The sequence below is a fragment of the Protopterus annectens genome, chromosome 1.part0 (assembly GCF_019279795.1).
Source record: "Protopterus annectens isolate FY-2018-M chromosome 1.part0, PAN1.0, whole genome shotgun sequence".
In the NCBI taxonomy this organism is placed as follows: Eukaryota; Metazoa; Chordata; order Ceratodontiformes; family Protopteridae; genus Protopterus; species Protopterus annectens.
This window is the reverse complement of record NC_056725.1, coordinates 156430708-156457165: the sequence shown is the minus strand read 5'-3', so window position 1 is coordinate 156457165 and position 26458 is coordinate 156430708. Positions and strand designations below refer to the sequence as shown.

At 37.5% G+C, this 26458-nt stretch overlaps 1 protein-coding gene across 2 annotated transcripts in view; it reads right to left on the bottom strand.

Annotated features, from left to right (window-relative positions):
• Positions 1-26458, bottom strand: part of LOC122787514 (transmembrane protein 87A-like) — a 1268634-nt gene that overhangs the window by 114247 nt on the left and 1127929 nt on the right. For both annotated transcript variants that reach the window (XM_044054310.1, XM_044054387.1), the window contains exon 18: positions 5888-5958. In XM_044054310.1, the coding sequence (XP_043910245.1) occupies positions 5888-5958 (71 nt within the window). The remainder of the gene's footprint in view (positions 1-5887; positions 5959-26458) is intronic.

Genomic DNA, 26458 nt, shown 5'->3' with positions numbered 1-26458 from the left:
AGTGAGACCTCTGGCCACCAAGAGCTGATCCACTAATCTGACTACATCAAGCTCTGATCGGCTCCTGGTGGAACGGATGGACATCCCCGAGGGTGATTCTGGATGTTCAGTAAAGGGACTCAACTGTTGACCAAAGAAGGGGTCAATAGATGGGGAGTACCTAGTCCTTTGTATTGATTTGGCCTTTGGCACCATGGTTGGCTGACCACTGGTTTGTTTTGGTGGGGGGGAGTGACCGGTTTGAATGGGGAAACTATTGTTGGTGCTGAGACGGCCATTGGTATTGATGAAGGGGTCGGTACCAAAGTGACTTTTGTAGGTTCAGTAGTTATCGGCACCGTGGGGGAAGTTTCAGGCTTCAGTGCCGATATGGTAGCAGGTGTCAATTTCAGAATGCTAGGCCTTGGTTCCAAGGTATGAGTTAAGACCTGGACCTTAGAAGATTTAGACTCTTGAGATTTAGGAAACACTCCTCTTTTTAGGCTCATTTTTGGGAGACTTGGATGTCTCAGCCTCACACAAAGCCTCACCAAAAGGGGATTTTAACAGCCCCTTGAGGATCAATTTGTTTCGCCTCTCTGCAAGGATTTGAGTGCTGAAGCCCTTGCAGAGCTCACAAGGTGGTTGAATCTCTAAATGTGGCACCCCGAAACAATACACACAAGAAAGATGCCCATCCGAGTTGTGCATCTTTCTGCCACACTCATCACACTGCTTGAAACCAGTAGTTCCTTTATGCTTTTCAGCCATCTTTCAAATTTGAAACAAGACACGCGCACAGACACAAACTTACTCACACACGTACATGCACGCGCACACGCACACACACACACACACACACACACACACACACACACACACACACACACACACACACACACACACACACGGAGTAAGAGGAAAAGGGAATAAAGAAAAAATTTTTTTTTTTTAAGAGAGGTCATACCAACAATGGTTTGTTTGTTTGTGTCTTTCGGCTTTTCCCGGTTAGGGGTCGCCACAGCGGAACTCCGGTCCGCTAATGATTGGCAGTAGATTTTTACGTGCTGAGTTGCCAGCCCTGACGCACGACCTTCAACGAAGGTACGCCCATTCACGCATGTCTACACACAGAAGACGCTCTAGCTGAGAATCGAACAGGACAACGTCTTACTGTGAGGCGACAACGCTACTGCAGCACCACCACCGCAGATCAATGATAGTGAACAAAATACTAGAAAGGGTAAGGGAGGGAAAAAGGGAATACTAACGATGGTATTTAAAGAATTGTCAGAGGTAAGAAGGAAGGGAAGGGCCCATACCAACAATTGTAAGATAAGTATATACCGATAAGGTAAAAGGGAATGAAACAGCACTCACACTCAAAAAACAGAGCAGTAACTTGAAAAATACTAAGGAAGTAACAAGTTTAGAGCTAGAGAGACAAAAATTGTTAAAAAAAAAAATATATATATATATATATATATATATATATATATATATATATATTTATTATGAAAACGCTAGCACATAGGTGAGAGAACAGCTGACGCGTCCTAAATTCTACACAGCAAACGAGATCTGGGGGGGGGGGGGCACTATGAGTAGCCTCAGCTTGAGAGTTTCTGGTTGGCGCAAGCTTGATACAATGGCCGACTCGGTTCAGAGGATGGAACCGAGACCCAACAGTCAAGAATGAATGAAGCATCTTTACTTAGACTATTAAACAGGTCAAGATAGCGCTGATAAAATTAAATATGTGGAAGTATGTAAGTAATTACAGAAATAACGTAAAATAATCAGCTGCACAGACATAATACCGAAAAGAAAAAAAATCTAACCTACAACTAAACAGAACCTTTAACTGTGGTAATTTAGCAAAATATTAAACAGAGATGCAAACAGCACTTACACAGATGAAGATAAAAGTTCCGAGGTATGAGATGAGGCCTGGACCTTAGAAGATTTAGACTCTTGAGGTTTAGGAGATGTTCCTCTTTTTAGACTGTTTTTTAGGAGACTTGGATGTCTCAGCCTCAGACAAAAGACACACCAAAAGGGCATTTTAACAGCCCCTTGAGGATCAATTTGTTTCACCTCTCTGCAAGGATTCGAGTGCTGAAACCCTTGCAGAGCTCACAAGGTGGTTGAAACCAGTAGTTCCTTTATGCTTTTCAGCCATCTTTCAAATTTTAAACAAGGCATGTGCACAGACACAAACTTATTTGCACACACACACAAGGAGTAAGAGAAAAGGGAATAAAGAAATTATTTTTTTTTTTTTTAGAGAGGTCGTACCAAGAATGGTAGTGAACAAAATTCTAGAAAGGTTAAGGGAGGGAAAAAAGGAATACCAGTGATGGTATTTAAAGAATTCTCAGAAGTAAGAGGGAAGGGCCCATACCAATGATGGTAAGACAAGTATCTACCGCTAAGGTAAAAGGGAAAGAAACAGCACTCACACTCAAAAAATAGACCAGTAACTAGAAAAATACTAAGGAAGTAACAAGTTTAGAGATAAAGAGACAAAAATTGTAAATGTATGAAAATGTTAGCACTTAGCTGAGAGCACGGCTGATGCGTCCTAAATTCTACACGGCAAACGAGATCTGGGGATAAAGGAAGAGAGGCACTATGGGTAGCCTTAGCTTGAGAGTTTCTGACTGGCGCAAGCTTGATACAACGACCGACTCGGTTCTGAGGATGGAGCCAAGACCAACAGTCAAGAATGAATGAAGATTGACAACATCTTTACTTAAACTATTAAAGAGGTCAAGATAGTGCTGATAAAATTAAATATGTGGAACTATAAGCAATTGCAGAAATAACATAAAACAATAATCAGCTGCACAGACATAATACTGAATAGAAAAAAAAAATCTAACCTACAACTAAAAAGAACCCTTAACTATGGTTTGTTTGTGTCTTTCGGCTTTTCCCGGTTAGGGGTCACCACAGCGGAACTCCAGTCCGCTAATGATTGGCAGCTGATTTTTACGTACCGGCTTGCCAGGCCTGACGCACAACCTTCAACTAAGGTACGCCCATTCACGCATGTCGATCTAGCTGAGAATCGAACCGGACAGCGTCTTACTGTGAGGCGACAACACTACCGCAGCAGCACCACCACCGCGGATTATGGTAATTTAGAAAATATTAAACAGAGAGATGCAAACAGCACTTAGACAGATTAAACACATTCTTCCAGCAATACTGACTTTAACAATGGCATCAGCTCAAAATCAAAATCTATATTCTAGCATATTACCTTCTCCCCACAAAAAACAGAGGTGTACCCAAACAGGATTTTCTGCACACTGCAGTAAGCATTTTCTTAACTATTGCCAGCTATCTCTTTGCACAAGAAACACAAAGTCTAGATATGCAAAAAATAGACACAGAAATACACACATGTACATATATATTTACACTGCAAATAACACAATTACACTTCTGGTCTCATAATGCATGTGACATCTGTTCTGTGTTATTTGTACATATTTTTTATGCTAAATTTACTCTGCCTTCACCTGCAGAAAGTACATGCATTTAAAATTGATGTGTCATGTTTTAGCAACATATTTTTCAATGGTTGCCATTAGTTACAACTGCTTTTACTCAAAGGACAACTCTGTCTTCTTGTTCTTCTTTCAGCTATGTATCTAATTTTTATTACAAAATTGTATTTTTCCTCCTTATAGTACCCAAGTGTTTATTGCCCAGAAATTATTCGGCATCTTTCAATTTCTTTATTTCCATTTTTTCAGCAACAAATCAAAGGGCACATTTTTCTTATCGCGTTCCATTTTCACATTATTTCAAAAAAATAATTGGTCTCAGCTTGCATGACATAAGAGAAGCCAAACACGTTCTATAGATTTACTGTCAGTTACCACCTACAAAGCACAGCTGCAGGGAATCTTCTGCAAATAATTTGCTGGAGAAATCTTTACATGAAGAGCAAGAATCATTTATACTGCTCCATTAAATGGTGTGGTAAGTACTTTTACTTCTAACAGTCCACGTTATCTACAGAAAATTAAGGACAATATGGAGTGCTAACAGTTACTTGAATTTTCTTCACTGCCAAGTCAATGATACTTCAACTGATACTCACTGAGTAGTAAGTACAACTGCTGTCCCTGACACCTAATTAAGACAATGAGATGATTTGTAAACTTGCTGTAAGTACGACTCGAAATATCAAACTAAAACCAAAAACGTCAGTATTCTGTCTACAAGATTTAAATATAGAATGAATTAATTTGTTAATACACAAAGTAAATAGCAAAAAAGGGAATCAATGTTGTTAAAGGCAGTCTAAGAATTCAGCGAGTAACAGTGTTGTCATTATATGTGAACACAAACAAACCACCTGACTTGCTTTCTTTAGACTCAGTCATATTATAGGGACACAAAGTGCATCGGAGAAAGATAAACTGGCTGTTGATACATTTTTTTCACTAATATTCGCTCTGAGGTACCAATGGTGGCTGATGTAGAATTCCCAAGAATAATCCACATATTATCACAAAGTGTAACTCTGAAAATCATGCAATAATATAAATTTCCAGCACATTTACTTGAAGTCACTTTACTGTTTATTCTGAACAATAACTTATTTTTCCTAAATTAAATGAAGATATCTACTGTTTAATTCATTAATGCAACTAGTACATAACATAATTGCTTTGTTACATCACTTTCCCTTTCAAAAAGAGGGAAAAAAAGTGTCTCACTGTGTAGATATTAATTAATAATTTTAATGAATGTAAAAATAAAGAAACCCTCACAGAATGTGAGTGGGCTGTCAGCATCAGCTATCACATAGGACATTGCTTCTTTTCCTAATTCTGAACACGGCACCGAAAAGGACTTGGAAAGAAAAACAGACAGCTCATTCCCAGCCACAGAAATTGACAGCTGAAGACTAGGAAGTATCATGGACAGGCCTGTGTTAAAGGAGGAGGAGGATTATAACTCTACTTAGTTTTCAATCAGAATTAAACACCACAAAGAAATGTTCTGTCCCCTAATGAGAAACACTGGATATACTGCTCTATAACAGATGGTCCAGCTGTCCTTCATGTTGTGAGTGGGGGACAGAATTTGCCCTACAAGTATGCCCACTGTTACACAGAAGAGAAAAAAATGATCCATACACTAATTAAAACAGAGATGCAGCAGTCAAGAAAGTTCATGTACAAATGAACAGTATCATACTACCTATTTTCATGGCTATAACTCTTGAGGCAAAAAAATGCCTGCTCCTCAGAACAAATGGAAAGTGGCTATAAACCACTTTTCAGTGTATCTCAAGATGTTTCTCTCATCCCTCCCCCCACATACCATGCATGGAAGTGTCTTCTGGTTAAATCTTCACTCTAAAGAGTGAAGTCTGAATCATGTCAACATGTTTTTTTTCCGCAGCATGATTACTCCTTCTCATTAACATAATTGTCAGTACAACTTTTTGAGTACATAAATATTTCCCAAACATGAACCGTAATTCATGCTATCAATACAAACTTGTTAAAAAAATAAAAAACAAAGGCAGCTTCAGTCTCTGTGCCTACAGTACTTCTGGTTAAAAACAACCCCTGTCCTGAAAATACACAGACCTTTCAATTCTGTGTCTGGTGGAACATACAAGATCTCCCCACAGAGATGATACAATCTAACAGGTAAATATATATGTTAGTAGTGGATATGGGGTGTGACACACTTCCCTACTGTTGAGATCTGGAGGACGATCTGCCTACAGGAAAGAAAGGTCTGACTTCAGACTTGTTCACTGGCAAATTGTTGTATGCCCACTTCTGACATAGGCAGAACTGACTCGGCTAAAAGCAACAGCAAGGTATTTTGAATTTTACCACACAGTGGACAAGAACTGGAAATGACTTACCAAATGCCTCATTCAGCATCTGGTCTTTCTCTTCTTCACTTTCTTCATCAACTAGCGGCACAAACGCATATCTGAATTTTGAAAAAAATAAAATTAGTTTGGTATGGGAATAAATCTTAAAATGTGTTAGATCACGTTATAGCGCTTCTCACCAACTTACTAAAACAATAAAGCTAGAAAAAAGACAAATGATCGGAATCATTAGCTGATGCATAATGTTACAGTCCAGAGCACGATATTTTCTTCAAGAAACTCTCTACCTGAAAAAACAACAGAACATAGAATGCAGCTTATGATGCAGCGCAGAATGCTAACAAACCCTTCAACTTTTAAAGTTTCCTTTTCAACCAGTAGTACTCAACTATTATGTCAAATTGACAGTGTGGCCCTCCACAAACATATCAAAAGGCCTGCCAGCAAAGAATCTTCTACACAGTTATTAATGCTACAAAAAATCTTGACATGTTTTTCTTAACTACACAATGAAGTAATAACTTCATATTAGAGCAATTCTCCAAAGTACTTTTACAAAGATTGTTAAATTCAGTGGAACATACATATTTTGCTGTACTTTCTGTACACTTTAACTTTGCGGTATTAAGATACCAGTGTTACAATAACACGATAAAAGTTCATCCATTAATGTTTACATCACTGCATCCATTCAGATGTTTTACTTCTCGCTCATCAGATCTTAGTAAAGAACAAAGGCAGCAATGTGCTGACAATGGACCAGCCCTTGCTTAAAATGAATCTTAAGTTCAGCTTTGTGTTGCTCAATTTGTAATGAGCTGACTACTTGTAAGCAGAACACAGTTTAACACAGCCTCCAAATGATAACTTGTAATACATACACTACACATTTTGATTGTCATCATCATCTAGATCATTGCTATAAGATTATTAGACCACTAGTCTGAATAGCCTCATATGTAAAGCCATGGAAAGACTTATCATGAACTTCACTAATGAGGACATAGGGAACCTACAAACACTGGACCTGTCTCAGTTTGCATTCATCTAGGGCTTACAAGTGTTTTTTTTTTTTTGAAAAGGTCAGCAAATCAATGGATGTAGGTAAAAAGGTACAAACAGCATACCTCAGCCTGGCCAAAGCTTTTGACAAAATTCCCCATGCAAGCATAGTACAAAAGCTAAATAAAGTGGGAATAAACTCCTATAACACCCACTGGATTGCCAACTGACTCAGGTCTATATGAGAACCTTGAAACTACAGTTTGTCAAACACCAAATCGTTGACACAAAAGCAGTGAAATCTTAAAAGCGCGAACGGCCACTTCCGCAAATTTTTTCACAAGGAAAAAAATTTGCTTGGCAGACCAACACCAAAACACTTTCAAACTCTAATCAAGTGTGGGGCTTTGCCCCTCACATACCCACTAACTAAATATACCAACTCCGAGATCGCTCTACATTGGAGAAAAGGGCAAATTTCTGATAACAGCCAAGTGAATTTTTTTCCCCTGTGAAAAAATTTGTGAAGTGGCAGTTCGTGCTTTCAGGATTTTGCTGTTTCCGTGTGTACATCTTAGTGTTGGGCAAACTGTAGTTTCAAGGTTCTAATATAGACCCAAGTGACTCACAGATAGGACGCAGGAAAACAAAACAGGCTAAACTACCTCCACAAAGAAACCATTCACCAGTGCAGTCCCCAAGGGTTCAGTGCTGAGACCTCTCTTGTTTGGCATCTACTTATCTGAAATAAAAGCCAATACCAAATATTTCTGGATGACTAAGTCTGTAGATAACTGCAAGCTAGGAGCACTCACTGAATCTCCAAATGACTTAGCCTTTGCGCAATAAGGTTTGCCCTAAATAAGTAACTGGTGCCAAATCATGGACTGAAACTAATAGCCAAAATATGCATGACTGTATTCTTTGGGAAATCATCTACCATCTATGGATGGGTAATAGAAAATTTATCTCAGGACTGCTCCTTGTACTAATAATGGACAGAGGTAGCTCTTAAATGCTTCATCCCATGCATGGGTCCTCTTCAAATTATTTATGACCCAGTTATTTTCACTAGGGGTAATATATAATTATTGACTAAGGGATAGATTCATTTAAGCACCAAAGGGGAAACTGACTAAGCTTAAAATGGTCCTCAAGGGCAGTTAGCCTAGTACTTACCTAAGAACCTATTAATGTCAATCGATCTATAAACAGTGCAGTACACTAACTGACGTCTGCAACTGACAACATTTTACAATATTTAAATTCAACAGCCTGGCATTTTGTGAAAAATTCTCTCTAAAGATATGCATGCCCAACTCTGTGTTTGCTTTTGCTTAGGCCATACTGAATAAAGATGCCTGGATCAGTGCACCTGTAAGGCTAACAAACAAATAAGAATGTATGTTCAAAAGAAGAGCTTCTTTCTCTAAAAACAGAGTCCCACATCAATGACCTCAGGTGTTCACATTCCGTCAAATGCAGCTTATGATTAGGCAACTGATTAGCTCCTTATTCCAACCTTTAAACATCAAGCTTTACTTTAAAGATTATGTTTGCCTTGAAGAGAATGAATGCAGGCACTGCATTCAGTTTTCACATATTAGCAACATTCGCTGATGGCTAGTGACTAGTTTAATCCTATTTTCACATAAAATAATGATTTTATGTGAAAATTGGACTACTAAAATGACATTGTCACAGGCAATGCTGTCAAATTATTGTAGTTGCAGCTCTGATGGGTGATAGAGGACAGAAGCTCACCTGTCTTGGTTTCCACCCAGAAAGAGGTAGTTTAGGTTAACAACTTTGTTTTGCACTTTGTACAAAGACGTAGCCATTTCTCCTTCAACCTACTATGTGGAACAGGGTATGTCTATGTACATCTTTTTCTTACCATTTCTGATACAATGCTGCAACTATCTTTATAAGGGGAAAAACACTTGCGTGGATGGCGTCTGCCTGCTTATCAAGAGTAAAACTGCAGTTGAAAGTGTTGAAAGCATATACCACTGTGGCCAAAGTTCAGATACTGTGAAAAAACCTGTTTGTTTAATTTCATTACAAGCTGCAATTAAATCATATACAATATTAAAATATTGCTAAAAGCTTGCAGATCAAAGAAGTAGGAAACCCTGACCTCACATCATCACTATGCAAAGTATAATGATGTGGGGCCATGCAGCAGACGACAGTGTCATGAGAAATTGCTCTTTCTTTAAGAGAGAAAAATGATGAATGTTTTCCCTTGCAATCTACACTATGGAAGGATGATGCCACACTCCATCGATACAAGCAATTGGGATGTCTTTTAGGCAAGAGCAGGCCACTGCACATGATATATACACTTCATCAGCATCAGACTCCTTTCCAAATCCCCTTTGAGGGGAGAGGGAATATGAAAACAAAACCCACTGTAAAGCAGCATCTCAAAGATTGACTGATATGCTGAGTACTCATAAATCAAGTTACATCTCAAAAGTTGAAGGAAACAAAAAGGCAGAACAGAGTGAAATTTTAAATGTAAAATGTGTAAAGAATGCTCTGCTCTAGAGAGTACAGGTCAAGAATACAGTGGTTGTCAAAGGCAGGGACCATAAAAATGACCATGATGCAAAATACATGCTGTGAACACAGAAAGCAAGCTATGGAAGCAGACAATCAACATGGCAGAATACCCTGTAATCAAACTGGCCAAAGGCCAGTTAGCCCTCTGGTGACAAAAAATTACAGATATGCAATTAGTATAACCACATCTGATCTTCAAAGGGGCTCAGTGCAGTGAGCAACAGCTTGGATCCTACTCCTGAGAAACATCTGTTGGCAAACAGTAACCATCTGAAATGTCAGGACCTGCTAGAGCAAGCCCTGAAATATGGAGATGGAGACTTACATATACTAAGTCTGAGATGCTGTTTCTCAGAATATTTCCTTTTCTCCAATGTATGGAAATGTCGGAGTTGGTATATATAAGATCTGGTGTGTGGGGGTGCAGGGAGGCTTGCACCCCCCCACACAAACACACAAAAAGAAGTTTAAAGGAGAAGAGTGATTTTTGAGATTCACTCTTCTCTGGGTTTTTGGCCTTTTTTTTGGCTTTTTGGCATTCGGCAGTTTGATTGCTGACATTTCAACAAGGAGCCCTTGGCATATTTCTAAGATCTCTAGAGTCCAAGCTCAGGGTGTGAATGTCCAGTCCCAAACTCCCCTGTTCTGTCTACAAGAAATACTTGTAAGGTGCACATTCATGGCACAAAAAGTTGAATTATGTGATATTTAACAAGACAAGTGAAAAGTAAAATGGGTAAAGGGACCATCAAATAACATTAAATATCCAGTGAAGGAAGCCTTCTTGAAGATTTAGTCAACAGACGGACTTCTTCCACATCTATAATACCTTATGTTGATGAACCAGTGACAGCAGAACAAATCTTATGCTGTAGTTATTTTTAAAATAATGAAAAAATGACACCATAGAAATGAGGTTCAAAATATCCCTGTAACAGCACTATTGTACCAAAGGAACTACTCCTGGAACAAAAAAAGAATACAAACAGTATTGTTTGGAAAAAGCATGCACCAGTGCCAAAGTGGCCATAGCAAATATATTCACAATGGACAAATTACTGAAATAAGCCATGGGAAATGCAACACTTCTGGCTGAGAGACTTCTAACATGCTGGCCAGTGGGGGAATAGTAACAAACTGGATGTCATGAAGAGCCTTATAATATGTATCACTGAGAATAATCTACATACAAAGTTTTTTTTCTTAACAGCATATGACAAATAAACACTGCTGTTTTGGGCTACAACCTGCAAAAGCCAAGCCCAAATAATGTTAACAATTTACAGCTGCAGAGAAGAGTTATGCATACTGGCTTATCAGGAATTCAACCACCTCCCTTCTCAGTCCAATGCCTTTCAATGCTATTTTACGAAAAGTAACCGTCTCTTGACTAAGACCACCTTGTTTTCAGATGCACAAATAATGCTTTTTAGAAGAGGTTAATGATGCCTTTTTCAGTGCCAACACCCCTTCTGCTTTTACAGTAAAACATGGTTCCACAGACAGACCATTCAGTAGGTTAATCTGATATTTTTTACTGCTGGGTATTTTTCAGGATTGTAAATAAGTGTACATTTAGTAACTAGTTTTCTTCTTATAGGTGAAAGTGTTAATCCAAATACAGCTTATTTAAATGAATACTGACTCATGGTGATTTATTTTGAAAATATGAAGGAATTTAAAATGAAAACTTTAGAAGTTCTAGACAGAAGATAAGGCCCACTGTCCTTCCTGAACAAAGCCAAACACACTGCAGATTAGGAAAACTCTGGAACAAACCAACCCATCCAAAAGCAAGGTAACGCAGCTCCACAGCAACAGCTTGTCATAAATCCAAATCTTTATTAAGTGCAAATATTTAAAAAATCGTAATATAAGCGCTTTTGTCTGCCTCTGCAGATTTCATTAGATACAAATGGATAAAATCAAACAAATTAATTTAAATAAATAACACCCATCAGTATATTAGTACATACCTACCCCTTCTAACAGCATTTAAAGTGGCCCAATACCGTTTTTCCTTTTATCTGCACATCAAACACAATGTATAACAATACTAAAATACTTGCATTAAAAACACCTTTTTTAGCATGTTGCTTCAATAAAACTTTACTACTTAAATTAATATTTTATACTCTTATAAAAATCAAAGTATAAAAATATAAAATGTAAACGGGTATAACAATCAATAAATATTTAAATAGTTAAACTTTTAAATTTCAAACAATAAACATAAACCCAATGGAAAAAATAATAGCATAATGGTTAAGGTGCTTGCCTCAAAGACAGATGTAGGGTTTGACTCCCATCAAGGCAAACAGTCAAGCCCACATAGTTTACAAGTGCACCAAATCTGGCATTGAACCCATTAACCCATAAATCTATACATGTACATTATAAATAATATCATTATTTATGCATATTTTATAAAGCCTTGTCTCAGATAAAAAAATCATACCATGGAGTAAATTTCAACATATATATATATATATATATATATATATATATATATATATATATATATATATATATAATATTCACCACCATCACCTTTCCAGTGCCTTTAGCTTTAGGATACACCCAACAGATATATTTTCATTTATTCCCGGCCAGGATCCTGCTTCTAGGCGTAATTGCCACATCAATTCTTTCTTTTCTTAGTAGCGACCATGGTCCCCCCCTCTTTCATTCCTTATCAATCTATCTATGCCCATAAACTTAAATATATGCTCTGGATTTTCCATAATGTGTTTAGCCAGTGCATTGTTTGAATTTCCTTTCCTGACACTATATAGGTGTTCGTAAATTCTTTCTCTTAATCTCCTATCCGTTTTGCCTACACAGTATCCTGGGCATAGGGTGCACTGTGTCAAGTAAATTACTTGCTTTGTTTCACAACTAACATTTTCATTTACCTTGCACTGTTTAGCCTTAACTTGAAATATTGTTCATTCATGCAAATATTTGCAGTAATAGCATCTCCCACATTTAATGGTCCCTTTTTGTTCCAATTCCATCCCCCTATTATTATTCACTGCTTCCAAAATTATTTTAATATTTTTATTCTTCCTATACACAATATTAGGGGATGGGTCCAATTTTACTCTAAGTATGATATTATCTCTAAGTAACTGCCAGTTTTTATTTAGGATTCTTCTAAGTGAACAGGCCCCCTCAAAATTTGTCGTAATAAAACTATTCCTATAACTGACCCCCTTCCCTCCCTTGAGGGTATTTAAATCACACATTTTTTATTTCATCCTCAACTAATTCTGTAATGGGTAATAGGCTTATTTCATGAATATTATTATTATTCTCTTTCATATTCGGGCGGCGCAGTGGTGCAGCTGTTAACATTGTCGCCTCACAGCAAGAGGTTCACCGGTTCGATTCTCGGCTGGGGTGCCTTCTGTGTGGAGTTTGCATGTTCTCCCCTGTGTTCGCATGGGTTTCCTCCGGGTACTCTGGTTTCCTCCCACATTCCAAAGACATGCATCTGGAGCATGTCTCCCCGGGCCTCCGCTGAAAACAGGCTCTGTGGAACCTAGTCGGACTTTCCCGGTCAACAAATGATAAATAAATAAATAAAAATAAAATAAATATTCATACATAATAATGGTTTATAAAAATCCCTAATACGTTTCTGGCTTACTTCATTTATCAAGTTCTTCACTAGCTTCTCCGGGTACCCTCTTTTTAAAAATAGGGATCTCATAAAATCACATTCTTTTTCAAAGTCCTCTTCCCTTGTCACCATTCTAGCCACACGTACCAACTGCCCTTTCTCCACTACTCTTTTCTGGTGGTATGGATGTGTGTTATCAAAGCGTAAAACACCATTACAAAATGTCTCCTTCCTATGTATTTTTGCAATATATTGCTTATTTTCATAGTCCTTTTTCCAATAATATGTCCAAATAAGCTATTCTATCTCTACTTATTTCATGAGAAAAGGTCAAAAACTGTGTCGTATTATTGATATATTCCAGAAAACTATACAATTCCCCTAGGCTCTCATTCCATAAAATACATACATCGTCTAGGAAACGTGTATAGAATCCTATACTTTGGAAATAATGGGAAGTTTCTAGATATTCTTTTTCCCAGTATGCCATCACCATATTTGCCACTGCATCACCACATGGGACCCCCCCCCCATGGATACTCTTTTTTTCTGAAGGTAATATTTTCTCCCAACCATTAAATAATTGTTTTTCAAAACTATTTCCAATAGTTCTTCTACTAAATTTATCTCATCTTGTGGAGCTCCTTTCCATAATAAAAATTCACACACTCATTCTATCCCTAAATGCTGGGGTATTACAATGTATACATCTTTAACATCTATAACAACTAATAAATCCTGTGGATCAAAAAACACTCCTTGGATCTTCAAAAAATCCCAGGAGTCTTTACAAATTCTTCCTTCCTCTTTCATATACCCTTTCAGCTTAGAGTCCAAATATTTAGCTATTGCATATGTAACTGATCTCCTACCATCGACTATCAGCCGCAGTTGTTGATTTTTGATTGACTTATGGATTTTAAAAACATTATTGGTGTTACCAGGTGGAGTGGGTTACACTAAGGTAGTTAAATCTCAATACTCACATTTTGTTCTATAAATAAATCATTCAACTGCATATTTATTCTACAGTATGCCCCATTAACCTCATTTAATGATGCTAATTCACAGGTATCATTCATCAAAATACTCTCCATTCTTTTCATATAATCATCATTGTCCATTATCACTACCTCACCCCCTTTTATCCTGTTTCATTACACATACCTGACTACTTTTTAAAAAATTCATTACCTGCTTCTCGTCACCCAAATTCACTGATCCACATGCTCTCCAATTATTTTTATTCCTATTCTTATTGTGTCAAATATACTCTGGTTTCACATCTATTTGACAGATTCTCTCAAGTGTTGCTAACAACAGGTGCAATGGTGGATTAAATGAACTAGAAACATAGTATTCCTTCATGGTATTTCTATTATTTTCAAACATGATATTAAAACTGACTTTCCTTAAAAATATTTTTAAATCCAAGTACAGATTAGCCGAGTTTGGGCCCCTAGAGGGCACATATGTCATACCTCTTGCTAAGGTGTTTGCCACTCTTACATCCACACTCAGCACTGAATAATTATATACATGAAAATCCCTTTGTTCATTATCAATTACAGCCACCCCTCCCTCTAGATTGTCTGTCCAATTCATTTATATTTTATTGAAGTAACATGCTAAAAAAGGTGTTTTTAATACAATATTTTAGTATTGTTATACACTATTTATTTGGTGTGCAGATAAAAGGAAAAAAGGTGTTGGGCCACTTTAAATGCTATTAGAACGGGTGGGTGTATACTAATATATTGAAGGGTGTTATTTATTTAAATTCATTCATTTGATTTTATCCATTTGTATCTGACGAAGTCTGCAGAGGCAGACAAAAGCACATATTACGATTTTTTAATCTTTGCACTTAATAAAGATTTGAATTTGTGACAAGCTGTTGCTGTGAAGCTGCTTTACCTTGCTTTTGGATGGGTCCTTCCTGAACAACCTGCTGTTGAGCTATTCCCTTTAATATTTTTTTTTAACAGAAGGTCTGGTGTTCTAGAAAGGGGGTCTATGGGTAGGCAGGCTTAAAGAATAAAAACAAGAATTTTGACAGATTTATATTAATTAGGCAGTTTGATAAAGGTTTGACAGGTATTTCAGGATCATAGCCATTTTAGCCTGGCTTGGGTATAGGTGCCTGGACAGACAATGGAAAGAGAATCTCTTCCACTTAGGTAAGACTTCCTTATGTTTGGTTTCCTTCATGAGTTTTAGCACATCCTTAGAATACATACAACTGCCTGAAATTAGTGTGAAATCATCCAAGCTGATGAAGCTTACAGTGGCCAGTTTGGGGTGCCACAGGGATCCCTTGTTTTAAGTCAGAAGGTCATCAAGCTAAGGCTGCACTGTTCATTTTCCCCTTGTCAGGCTGCATAAAAGAAAATACAGTTGTGTATGTAAACATACAGTAAATATTTTAATAGATCACTGTTACAGTAGCTTAATTTATATGGGGTATATCCTGTCAAGGATATGACCAGCTTTCAAAGCTTCAGGGCACCTTTTATGTGCTCTAACCGCTGTGGGCTTGAATAGAGCTGCATGAACGTGTCAGAGCTTTTTTGTCAAAAGTAGAGAAGCTAATGCCTTGAAAGGAAAATGCTAGGTAAAGAGAAACATATATAAACATAAGTAAACTAATACAAGGAGTATATACAGCCACACCCTGCAATATACTTAACCAAGAAAAAGAGGATGGAGAGAGGGGACAGCTACCAGAGAACTGGTTTATTATTACATCTACTGTTACAGTAAGTTTGCTTACAATGTTCCGCATTAGATCACTGCTGCAGAAACTTAAGCATTATGGATAGATTACCAAATTATTTTACAGAGAAGAGGAAGGAATCTATGAACCCAGGTGGCCCCTAAAGAATGGCCCCAGCAATGCCTGTTCTGGCTCAGGGAAAGGAATCCAGTTTATAATACTTTATGATAGCAAGTACAGAGGACCAAGCTGCTGTGTTCAGAAAACTTTGAGTCCAAAACTTTCCAAAAAGCCATAGAAGAAGTCAAAGCCCTGTTAGACTGGGCTATGAAAGTGTCTAGAAGTGACTTGCTGTGGTAAGAACAGCAAAAAGAAATAGCATGAGACAACTATCTAGAAATTGTCGGCTTTGATACTACTTGCCCTTTTTTCTTACCTTCATAGAAAACAACAGCAAATGGCCTTCCTGGAGGATTTTACTCTGTTCAAGGTACTATCTGAGCTACTTTTGGACATCCAGAATATGTAAGATATTTTCTACCTTGTTTTTAGGTTCTGGAAAGAATGCAGTGAAATTAATAGACTGGCTCAAGGTACACTCTGAAACCATTTTAAGCATGAAAGATGGATTTGCTCTTAAAGAAACCATGTCCTTGTGGAAAATGAGGAAGGGTTGACTCACCATAAGAGCTTGCAACTCAGATACTCTTCTTGCAAAAGTCAGAGGAACAAGTAATACAATTTTCCAAGTTAATAGCCTCAGATCAGCCAGATGAGTTAATTAAAATGGTAGCAGCAGTAGTTTTTCAAGCACAAAGTTAAGATCACACATACTAGCCACCTGTTTTCTAGGAGAATAGGTATGTAAAACCATTTTTAAAAATTACTTGAATTGAGGACAGGTAGAAAGGGGGAATCTGAAGACAAACAGAAATGGCTAAAAGATAAATCTTGATAGAACGGACAGAAAGGACAGAGGATAATAACTCACATATATTCTGGAAGTGGAGGCATCCATGCCTTGAAAGGGTCCTGGTTCTTAGCAAGGCACCAACTAGAAAATTCTTCCACTTGCTCATAAGCAATTCCATAGTAGCAAGTTTCTTAGCCTCCTTTATTACCTGCTGCATGTCCTCAGCAAAAAGGTGCCTAAAGGGTATTAAAACTATAACCCAAGCAGTCGAATGAAATGCTTTCAGATTAGGATGTATCAAACAACCCTTCTTGTGAGGGTAAGCCTATAGTAAATTGACCTTTGCAATTTTCAAAAGGAGGGAGAACCACTGCTGCCTGGACCATAAGAGAGTCACCACCACTATCTATGGGGAACCTTTTGATAGCTTTACAACAACCGTGGATATCAATGGAAAGAGCAGAAAAGCATAGAGGAACATTCCCGTCCATGGAAATGAGAAAGAAACTGTTTCCAGGACTGTTTGCAAGGAATCCTGGAGCAGAATTTGTTAACTGTCTATTCGGACTGGAGGAAAACATATCCATTTGAAGTTTTCTCCACAACTGGATTAATTCCTGGAAGATCCTAAAAGTGTAGTTTCCATTCATGAGGGTCTATCCTGGGCCTGCTCATCTTGTCTGCAATAATATTTGGCTCCGACAGAATGTATGAAGCGTGAAAAGTGAAAATGAGCTGAACTGCTATCGTCTAGGCAATCATGGCAAGTCTGCGAAGGAGGTAGGATTTGGTACCTCCTTGTTCATTATGTACCACATCAAAGTGGTGTTGTCTCGGAGAACTTGCAGCAGTCTTGGGAGCCAGATATGATTTAAGCTTTTAAAGCGCCGAATACTGCCAACATCTCTGACATTCACATGCTTTTGTCTGTCCTTGTTCCACAGACCTTCTACTTTCACCCCTTGCAATACAGCCCCCAGTCCCCAAAGTCCTGTTGAGAGAAACTGAGGAGGAGGGAAAAGGGGAGACTTGGGTTGGGAAATAACTAATGCACCCACCACAGTAATTCCCTTCTTACAAACTCTAGCACTGGAATCTGAAAAGAAAAAGCATGTTGATGCTAAGACTTGACTGACCTGAACTACCACTGAATTTGTCTTGTGAAGTCTGGTCAAGGAAATTGTGATAATCAAAGAGGCCATGAAACTCAGAATTCTGAGAAATTCCCTGGCAAATATCAAAGTCTGGCTGGAGAAGGTCAGGACATTTTTTCCTCTGGACAAAGAAAAAGTCCTTAATAGTAATGTATCCAGAAGACATCACAAAACAACTATTCAGTGGGAAGGGATAACAGAGAATTTCTTTAAATTCACTTGAAACCCCAGACTGAGAAGGAGCTTCTGGACATATTACAGAATCTTTACAACTGGAAAAAAAGCCTGCTAATATAAGACAATTATCCAAATATGGAAAGAAGTGAATGCCCTGAAGTCTCTGCAGTAACCAATTACTGCAGCCAGATATTTTGCACATAACTTTGGTGCAATGGATAGACCAAAGGGTAAGACAGAGAACTGATAATGTAAGGCAGATTAAAAAAAAAAATCTTAAGAAACATCTTTTAAGCCTATTGTTACCATGAAATGGGGAGATAATGAGAGGTGTAAGGATACCATTTTAAAATTTGGAACTTTGACACAGAGACCAAGAAAGGAGAGGTCACTCTCTCTCTGACATCAGAAATCTTCTTGAATAAAAGCCTCTGTCTACCTGATCTGATGTTATTTGTTCACTCATACTCTGAGACAACATGTACTCCAAAAACTAGAGGAATGGGGATGTTTGGTTTACAGGATAAGGAAGCATCCCCTAGAAAGGAGGAAGAGATTTCCACTGTCTTCTACACCCACTGCTGGATGTTTGTAAGAATTTATTTGTCTGAGACAATCTGATGCCACTGGATAAGATTATTGCCTAAACTGTGGGACAGATTTAAAGGATTGCAAGGTTGGAAGGTGGGGGGGGGGGGTAGCTTGAATGCGCAAGTAGTCATTCTGACTTTTTAGAATGCCCTTGGCACTGGAAGGTTCTCCTTTTCTTCTTGGAGCCTCCTGCCATTGCTTTTTAAAATTATTTTTCAACTTTGTTGACACTACTTATTTTGCTTCTTGAAAAGGGTCCTGAAATAAGACAGAATGTTAAAGATTTTGTAATCCCTTGAATCAATTTTTTTCTTTCATCCAATCTTTTAAGGACCTCAGCAGAGGAAGGGCCAAAGAGAACATCTTTGCCAAAAGGAGAATTTAAAATATAATCTAACATCTTCTGGTATGTTTTGAGAACATAAGCAAGAAAATCTTCACATAACAAAACCAGTAGCAGCTAAAGATACATCATAACAATTTAAGGAGAGTTTGGTTACATGAAAAGAAGATACAATCAAGAAATTAAATGAAGTGTTAACCTTTGAAGAAGGAAGGTGAAAATTCAACATTCTCATGTTTTAAAAAAAAAAGTTTAACATGAGCTCGGTGAAAGCTAAAGTAGCTGAAAAATAAACTCCCCTCCAAATCTATCAAATGCTTTCCCATCCTTGTCAGAGGGAATGGAGTTAGTACTCAAAAAATGTTTAGCAGTAGATGGCTTTGACAAAGAAATAACTGTGCTGTCTAATCTGGGATTAGAAAACAGGTATTTGTATGTATGATGTACTTTGTATAACCTATCAGTCTTTTTTGGCGTAGGAGGTTGACTGTCACACACAGAGAAAGCTGTTAAGAAAATATCTTCTAAAGCTGATAAAGCAGGAGGGGCAGCTGCAGGCTGAGGAAAATCCAGTTGCAACAAATCATAATACTTCTGCTGAGAGATATGAACTTCATTTTGTTCCCAATGATACAAATCTTTCATTTTAGCTATAGTTTTAGAAAAGATAATTATTCTGGAGGGAAAGCCAAAGAAACATTTTCCTCAGAATTAAAACTGTTAGCTGGAAGAGATTTTACTTTAGAGCAACACTTCCAGTTCATTTTCTGACAATGATTCCTAATCAGAAGAGCAAGGAATTATTTTTCTATTTGAAGTCAGTGAAGAATTCATCCAGAAAAGTGGAGGTTATTACCTCTCTGTACTCCTCCCCTCTCATTAGGCCAATAATTGAGTACAACGCCCCGTTTGGTATGTACCTCTCCAAACACCTGCACAACTGGAAAGGCCACAGAAATACCTCACAAAGAGAATCCATGGCCTCCAACACCTGTCCTATGTGTACAGGCTCAAATCACTATCACTCTACTCTGTATCGTACAAATTGCTCAGAGGTGATCTGTGTCTTGCCTACAAGACAATCTCAGACCCTGCTCTACTAGAGATGCTCCATATCCATAAGTCTAACAGCTCGCATAGTACATGATCAAAAGCCTTAAATCTAATATGTGACATTAACAAAACCTGCTGGAGAGACGGGTTTGTCTCCCAGAGGTGGCCCCATCTCTGGAATAGACTCCTCATATATGTCAAAGTATGTCGCTAACCCTCTTCAAGCGCAACCTTGGTGAGTGGATGGGCAATGATAAATTTGTCCCAGGGGTTCCACCTGTGTCCTTCATTGACAGGGTTGACAGGTGCTGATCGTGGTTTCTTTTTTGGGGATAAACTCTTGTCTGGGTTTGTAAGGGCCCCAGCGCCATTAGCCTAGTAATTTTCTATGATCCTATAAACAGGATTTTAAACATTAAAAGCTGAAAGTAATCCCTTAGCAAAACCCAGCAAATCTTCTCTATCCACAGGAAGAAAAAAACAAAGTCACATTCTTAACTGTTTGCTTTATTTTCATGGGAGACTCCCTGGAAAAAAAAATATTGTTGTAAATGGTGTTCTAGTTCTAGTCACAATGGTTTTGGTAGTTAAGAAGCAGAAACCAGTCCAAGAATTATAATGCACTGGACTGGATCAACTAAGTTGACCAGTTTCCCCATCAAAGAAATCTCTGGCTTAGAGAGTTCTTTGACTTCCAAAACTACAGAATATCTACTATCTGGACTCACATCAGCACCAATAAAGGTATCTGCTTAACTGTATACTTTAAAGTCACCAGCAGTGGTTGAAGCTCTTCAGGAACTGAAGTACCTGACTCCATCCCTATGTTTAATGCAGCAGAAATAAAGTTCCAGACTCAAAAATATTCACAGAACAGGTCTCTTGTAAGAAAGCTGCGGTCGCTGTTTTCGTATACATCCATTTAAATTTTAAACTGTAATTATAAAACGTTTATGTCTATACTTGTTAACAGAATGACAACGGTGTTCCCAAAATTGATATATATATATGGATCAATGTAGTTTTGTAGAGTGGAGACAAACATTTGACACCATTAATAGAGCAATGGTGATCTACAGGGAAGTAAAATGTAAGAAAATGTTGCTACCTGTTGATGGGTTGTGATGCACAGAAAGCATTTGATAGAGTCAGTTGGAATTTAAGAGTAGGGCAATAGTAGCATAAAATAAAAGGGTTAATTAGGAGGACAGGCAAAGGCTCAAAGGCAAGAATTAAGGTGGGAAGATTCCTCTCTGACAAGCTGTGTTTAAAAAGAAAAGAGGCAAGGGTGTCCTCTTTCTTCTTTTAATTGCTCTTTAGTTAGAGCCATTGGCAAATAAAATAAAGGACTCTTAAATTCAAGGATATAATCTGTACGGTAATTACGAAAAGCTTGCTTTAACTGCAGATTATACTGTATTTGATAAATCCATACATTTCAATGTCAGGGAACACTGAGTCAATTTCAAGTATTTTGGGGCTATGAACTTAAGATAAAAAAATGCCTTTTAACAATTCAGTTAATACTAATAAACGTGGAATCCAGAGTCTTGGATTTAGTGAAAAGCACTGCATATTTCAATGTTACGGACAATAACAGAATGCAATTTTTTTTTTTTTGCCACTTGAATCTTGCTAATATTGGTATGTTATAATCAATTCAGAGAAAATACTCAAAAAAGGTGAATAGTACAGATAATTTTTATTAAAACAACTGAATTTATGCAACATATTCTACAGGTTATTGAGAGGAAAGCTGTGTTTAGCCATGAGAGCGATCTTACATGTAGGGTTTAGGAATTAAACTGGTTTAACTACTAAAACAACACACAATAAGATTAGGAATAGAGGACCAGTTATTTACAACAGAACACATGAAGGAAATGTGTATTGAACACAAACTTTGCTCAGATATTAGAATAAAATACCTCTTGGGATTAGAAAACAAAACAAAAAAATAGATGCCTTCAAAGTTAAACTGGATAAGTATATGAGAAATAGGAAATATAGCTATAGCATCAGGAGTATCACTTTTAACGGTGTAACTGGACAGCTATGAAACTATGCACTCACATATGAATTGGTTCAGAAATACCCATATTTCTGATGAAGTACTTAGCTGAATGGATTAAGCTGATTCTGTTATGGCAACTAAGGATATGTGGGAGGAGACTAAACAAAAGATAACACACATTCAGAAACTGGAAGCTCTTGATTATGGATAGTAAGTGAAAATGATTTAAATCCCAATAGTTTTATATACAGGACAGGTGTACAGAGGAATCAGAGGAAACGTTGAGGGCAACAATTAATAAAGAGTTGAAAGAATTTATTTGGGAGTGAAAGCGGGCAAGATCCAAGTGGGATATATTGATTCTCCACATAGAACAAGGTGGTTGAGGACTGCCTTATTTAAAAGACACTTTAGAGCTATGCAGTTAAAGCTCATATGCAAAAAACAAGCAGAAGGTTATAAATCAGTTGAAAGGGATGATAAATATGAGAGGCGTTCAGGAAATAAGGAGAGAGAAGGACGTTGGGTGCAGGTTCTCAAGGAGAATAACAACCATACAGAGTTATATTTAAGTAACAAACTATATTCTATGAACTAAATCAACATGGGAATAGAGAAAGGAAATTTTACCAATCAGGATGACTGCAAGTAGAAAACAGGCAAGACAGGCTGAGATTTACTGAAGAAAATTAGCAAAGGAATCAAGGCATTGAGAGCAAACAACTAGAGAGAGACAGATAGACAGAGGGAAAGATAACAGTGTGGGATGCGGCCAAGCAGAGGCTTGAACTGCAGGTTAGAAACAATCTTCCCTATCAGGGATTGGTACAGGGTATAGGCAAAGAGATATAATGGAGTGCTAAGTGAAAGACCAGCTCTAGCAGTTTTTATTTGAACCTAGAACAGAAGCTGCCTTTACAAAAGGGATAATTAACACGGCATATAAAATACTGCATGATAACTATAACAATCAAATACTGAATGTCAGAAAAGACTAGAAAGAGAAAGGAAATGCAATTTGCAAAGGAACAACAAGAGGACATCTGTATGGCTCCCAAATCTATAATGAAGTCTGGCATGTTTAAGATTTTTGTTTGGAAACATTTGTACAGGTATTTTTATAACCAAAGCAGACTTCACAGAATTCTTCTCTGGCAGTTACCAAATGATGGAGGTGTGATGTGAATGAGAGGGTTAATTGGGAAAGTAATGTGTTGGCAGATTTCAAAAATTCCCTACAAAGTACTTTGACAGAAATGTTTGGGAAGCAAATAGTTGTAACCAAGGAAATGTTTCTTTTGAGCTAAGACATAGGATATTAACTGCCAAGACAGAGGAAGGCTTTATTAAAGTTTAATGCATTTGGCTGCCAAAAAGCAATTACTAAAAAAATGGAAATCAAAATCTAAACCAACTGCAAATTAAATACTGAATATTGTAAAGGAGATAAGAGCTCCGGAGGTGGGGATCTTTTATAACAGGGAAGAAGCAAATTACATAGTTTGTTTGTTTCTTTCGGCTTTTTCCGGTTAGGGGTCGCCACAGTGGAACTCCGGTCTGCTAATGACTGGCAGTAGATTTTTTACGTGCCGAGTTTGCCAGCCCTGACGCACAACCTTCAACGAAGGTATGCCCATTCACGCAGGTCTCCACACAGAAGATGCTCTAGCTGAGAATCGAACGGCACAACGTCTTGCTGTGAGGCGACAACGCTACTGCAGCACTACCACCGCGGAATTTGTTGGAACAATACATGCAGAATAATGTTCAAGTGGAGAAGGTAGGTTTAAGGGAAGACAGAAATTTGAGCAATTTATGCAATGGAAAAAATACTAATTGTTGCAAACTAAAAGTGTATACTACATGAAAACAATAAAAAAATGTTCCTCTTCTATTAAAGTATGTGTACCCATGCCATTTTTAAAATCAGCTTTAATAAAGACATTGAAAAAAAATGTCAAGGAAGTCTGTTGATGGAAATCCTTCTCAACTTGATAGAATCAATACTTTTTTTAAATAGTCTGCTTAACTTTATACTTCTTTGCCATTTCTACAACATACTGTTCTTAGATTTTTCCTTTAATAATCAAGTTGCTTCCAGTCAAAACATAATACAATATTTTCTGACAATATAACATAGTAGCCAGCTTAAATTTGCTACAGTGCTTATATTCATCAATACTGCGGTGAGATGAGAGTCCAAACACAGGCATTGAGAATGAAAATATATAGTGACTAGCTGTCCAACACAACAATATTCATTAATTTAGCTGACATCACTGCACTTTCAGTGCTCTCACAGAAAACACTCAAAAATTACTAATGAATAAAGAAGAGAGAATTACTAAAACCTGCAACACAGACAACATAACTGAACCATTACATTCAAAGTCCTAATGACACTTGTTCTTCACAAGACCATGACACTGCTTTTATGAATTCTGGCCAAAAGAAGACACAAATAAGGTAGGCAAACCTCAAAGGTTATCCTTTTCTGTTACTGAAACCCTACATTAAAAAGAGTACACACTGAAAAGAGTACTCAGTGAACTTCAGTGAGTGCTCATACTATATTATACTCCCAGCTTACTAGATTTAAAAGTACAAAGTCCCACATAATCCAGTTTTCAATGGAAAATTAAGATCCTTCAAACTATCCATCATACTGTTCAATGCTTATGACAGTAAGAATAATGTGTTAGATAATTCAGTGGACCAAAAGATTGGAGAGGGTAAAGATTCAAGTTTAACTCAGTTGTCAACATCCCAAGACTCCTGAGCCAGCAGTAGAAATGCAACACAGATCAAGGACGTGGAAATCTTTGACAACAGCACACACAACTGCAGTATGCAGTTTGAGATTGCATGACAAACAAGGTAGTGAGCTGAAGACACAAATGGTGTTACGGGTAAACCTTTTGTGTGGAGTTTCTGAATGGTACATGACATCAGTGGTATTCCTAGTAAAATGCCACCTGTAGTAGATTCATTCAGGATTGTAGTGATTCTCTGCCTAACTTCTTGTCATGGTATCTCTGATGAAACATCTAGGAGGACAGCACTAACAAAGAATAAGAAACCAAGACTCTTCCTCAACAATGATAACACTAAAAGAATAGGAAATCAAAACTCCTCAACAACATAAAGACAGTCCACCACTTTTTATGTATAAATAGACAGCATTTTTGTAAGGTCCATTAACATGTCAATAAGGAGCAAAATATCCTCCTGTTCTACAATCATGTCTGTATCCTAGACTGTTGGCAAAACAGCAAAGATAAAGAAGACAACTAAGGAGAACAGTAGTTGGTTTTTGGTTTGGGTAGCATTTGACGTTGACTTTTTGGCATCTGTCATAATGGGTGCATTGAGTGCACTGTCATGTCTTGAAATACAGCCATTGGTAAAATTAATGCATGTAAATGGACTGAAACTGGTAAAAGAAAGTCCCAAGAAAATGCAGGAGAAAAACATCAAGCATATGGTGCATTCCTTATATTCCCCAGCCCGCGTTACTTGCAAGCTCCGCTAGTGCACGGGTTCCTATTAAATGATTGAAGACGCATTTTTTTTTTGTGGAACAGCGATTTTTTTCCCCTTGGGAAAAAAAATCGCTGTTCTAAGCATTTGAGATTGTAAGCTTTCACTTACATGGGTTCAATAAATCATTGTTCCCTTTTAAAGCTTTCAATGATTTAACAGAGACCCTAAGGCACTAGTATAGAGTTATCCTTGGTGGCTAATTGTCCCCTGCTGGATCCTCAGGCATGGGGTTTGAGGGGAAACACATGGCCAATTAGAATATGCCTCAATAGCATCTAGTATGGCAAGGGAGACAGCCCATAAACTTAATGAAATCCCCCTTTAGGTGACTCAGTAAAGTGTACTTCCTCTGCCTGTGTGCTAGGTTTAAATTACCACATATAGTGCGATAAACAGTGAATTTTTTTGAGCCAACAAGCTGGACCAAGCAACTAAAACAACGAATGTCAAAATCTCTGAATCTCTGACAAGAATCTGTATACACTAGTTGCACTTATTTGTGTTATATTTTTCTTGGACTAAAATAAATACATGAATACAAATAAAATAAAAATGGGTCATGAACAAAACGTGGCAGCTGATTAAAAAATGTAACAGTGCTCACGTTTGAGTTCTTGTCAGTTTTGCAGTCAGAAATAGATGATGATGAAGCAGGGGAGAAATTCAAGAATTAAGGAGAGGGTAAAATTTTGGATGACTATCCTTAAGGAGAACAGCCGCCATACAGAATATTTCATTCATAAAGTAGCAGAAAGTGTTCTAAGTACTAAACTAACACGAGAATGGAGAAAGACATTTTGCTGACAGGTCTGACTGCAATTAGAGGTACACAGAATAGGCAAGAGGGGCTGGAATTTACTGCAGAAAACTGACAATACGAACCAAGGTTTTGGAAGCAA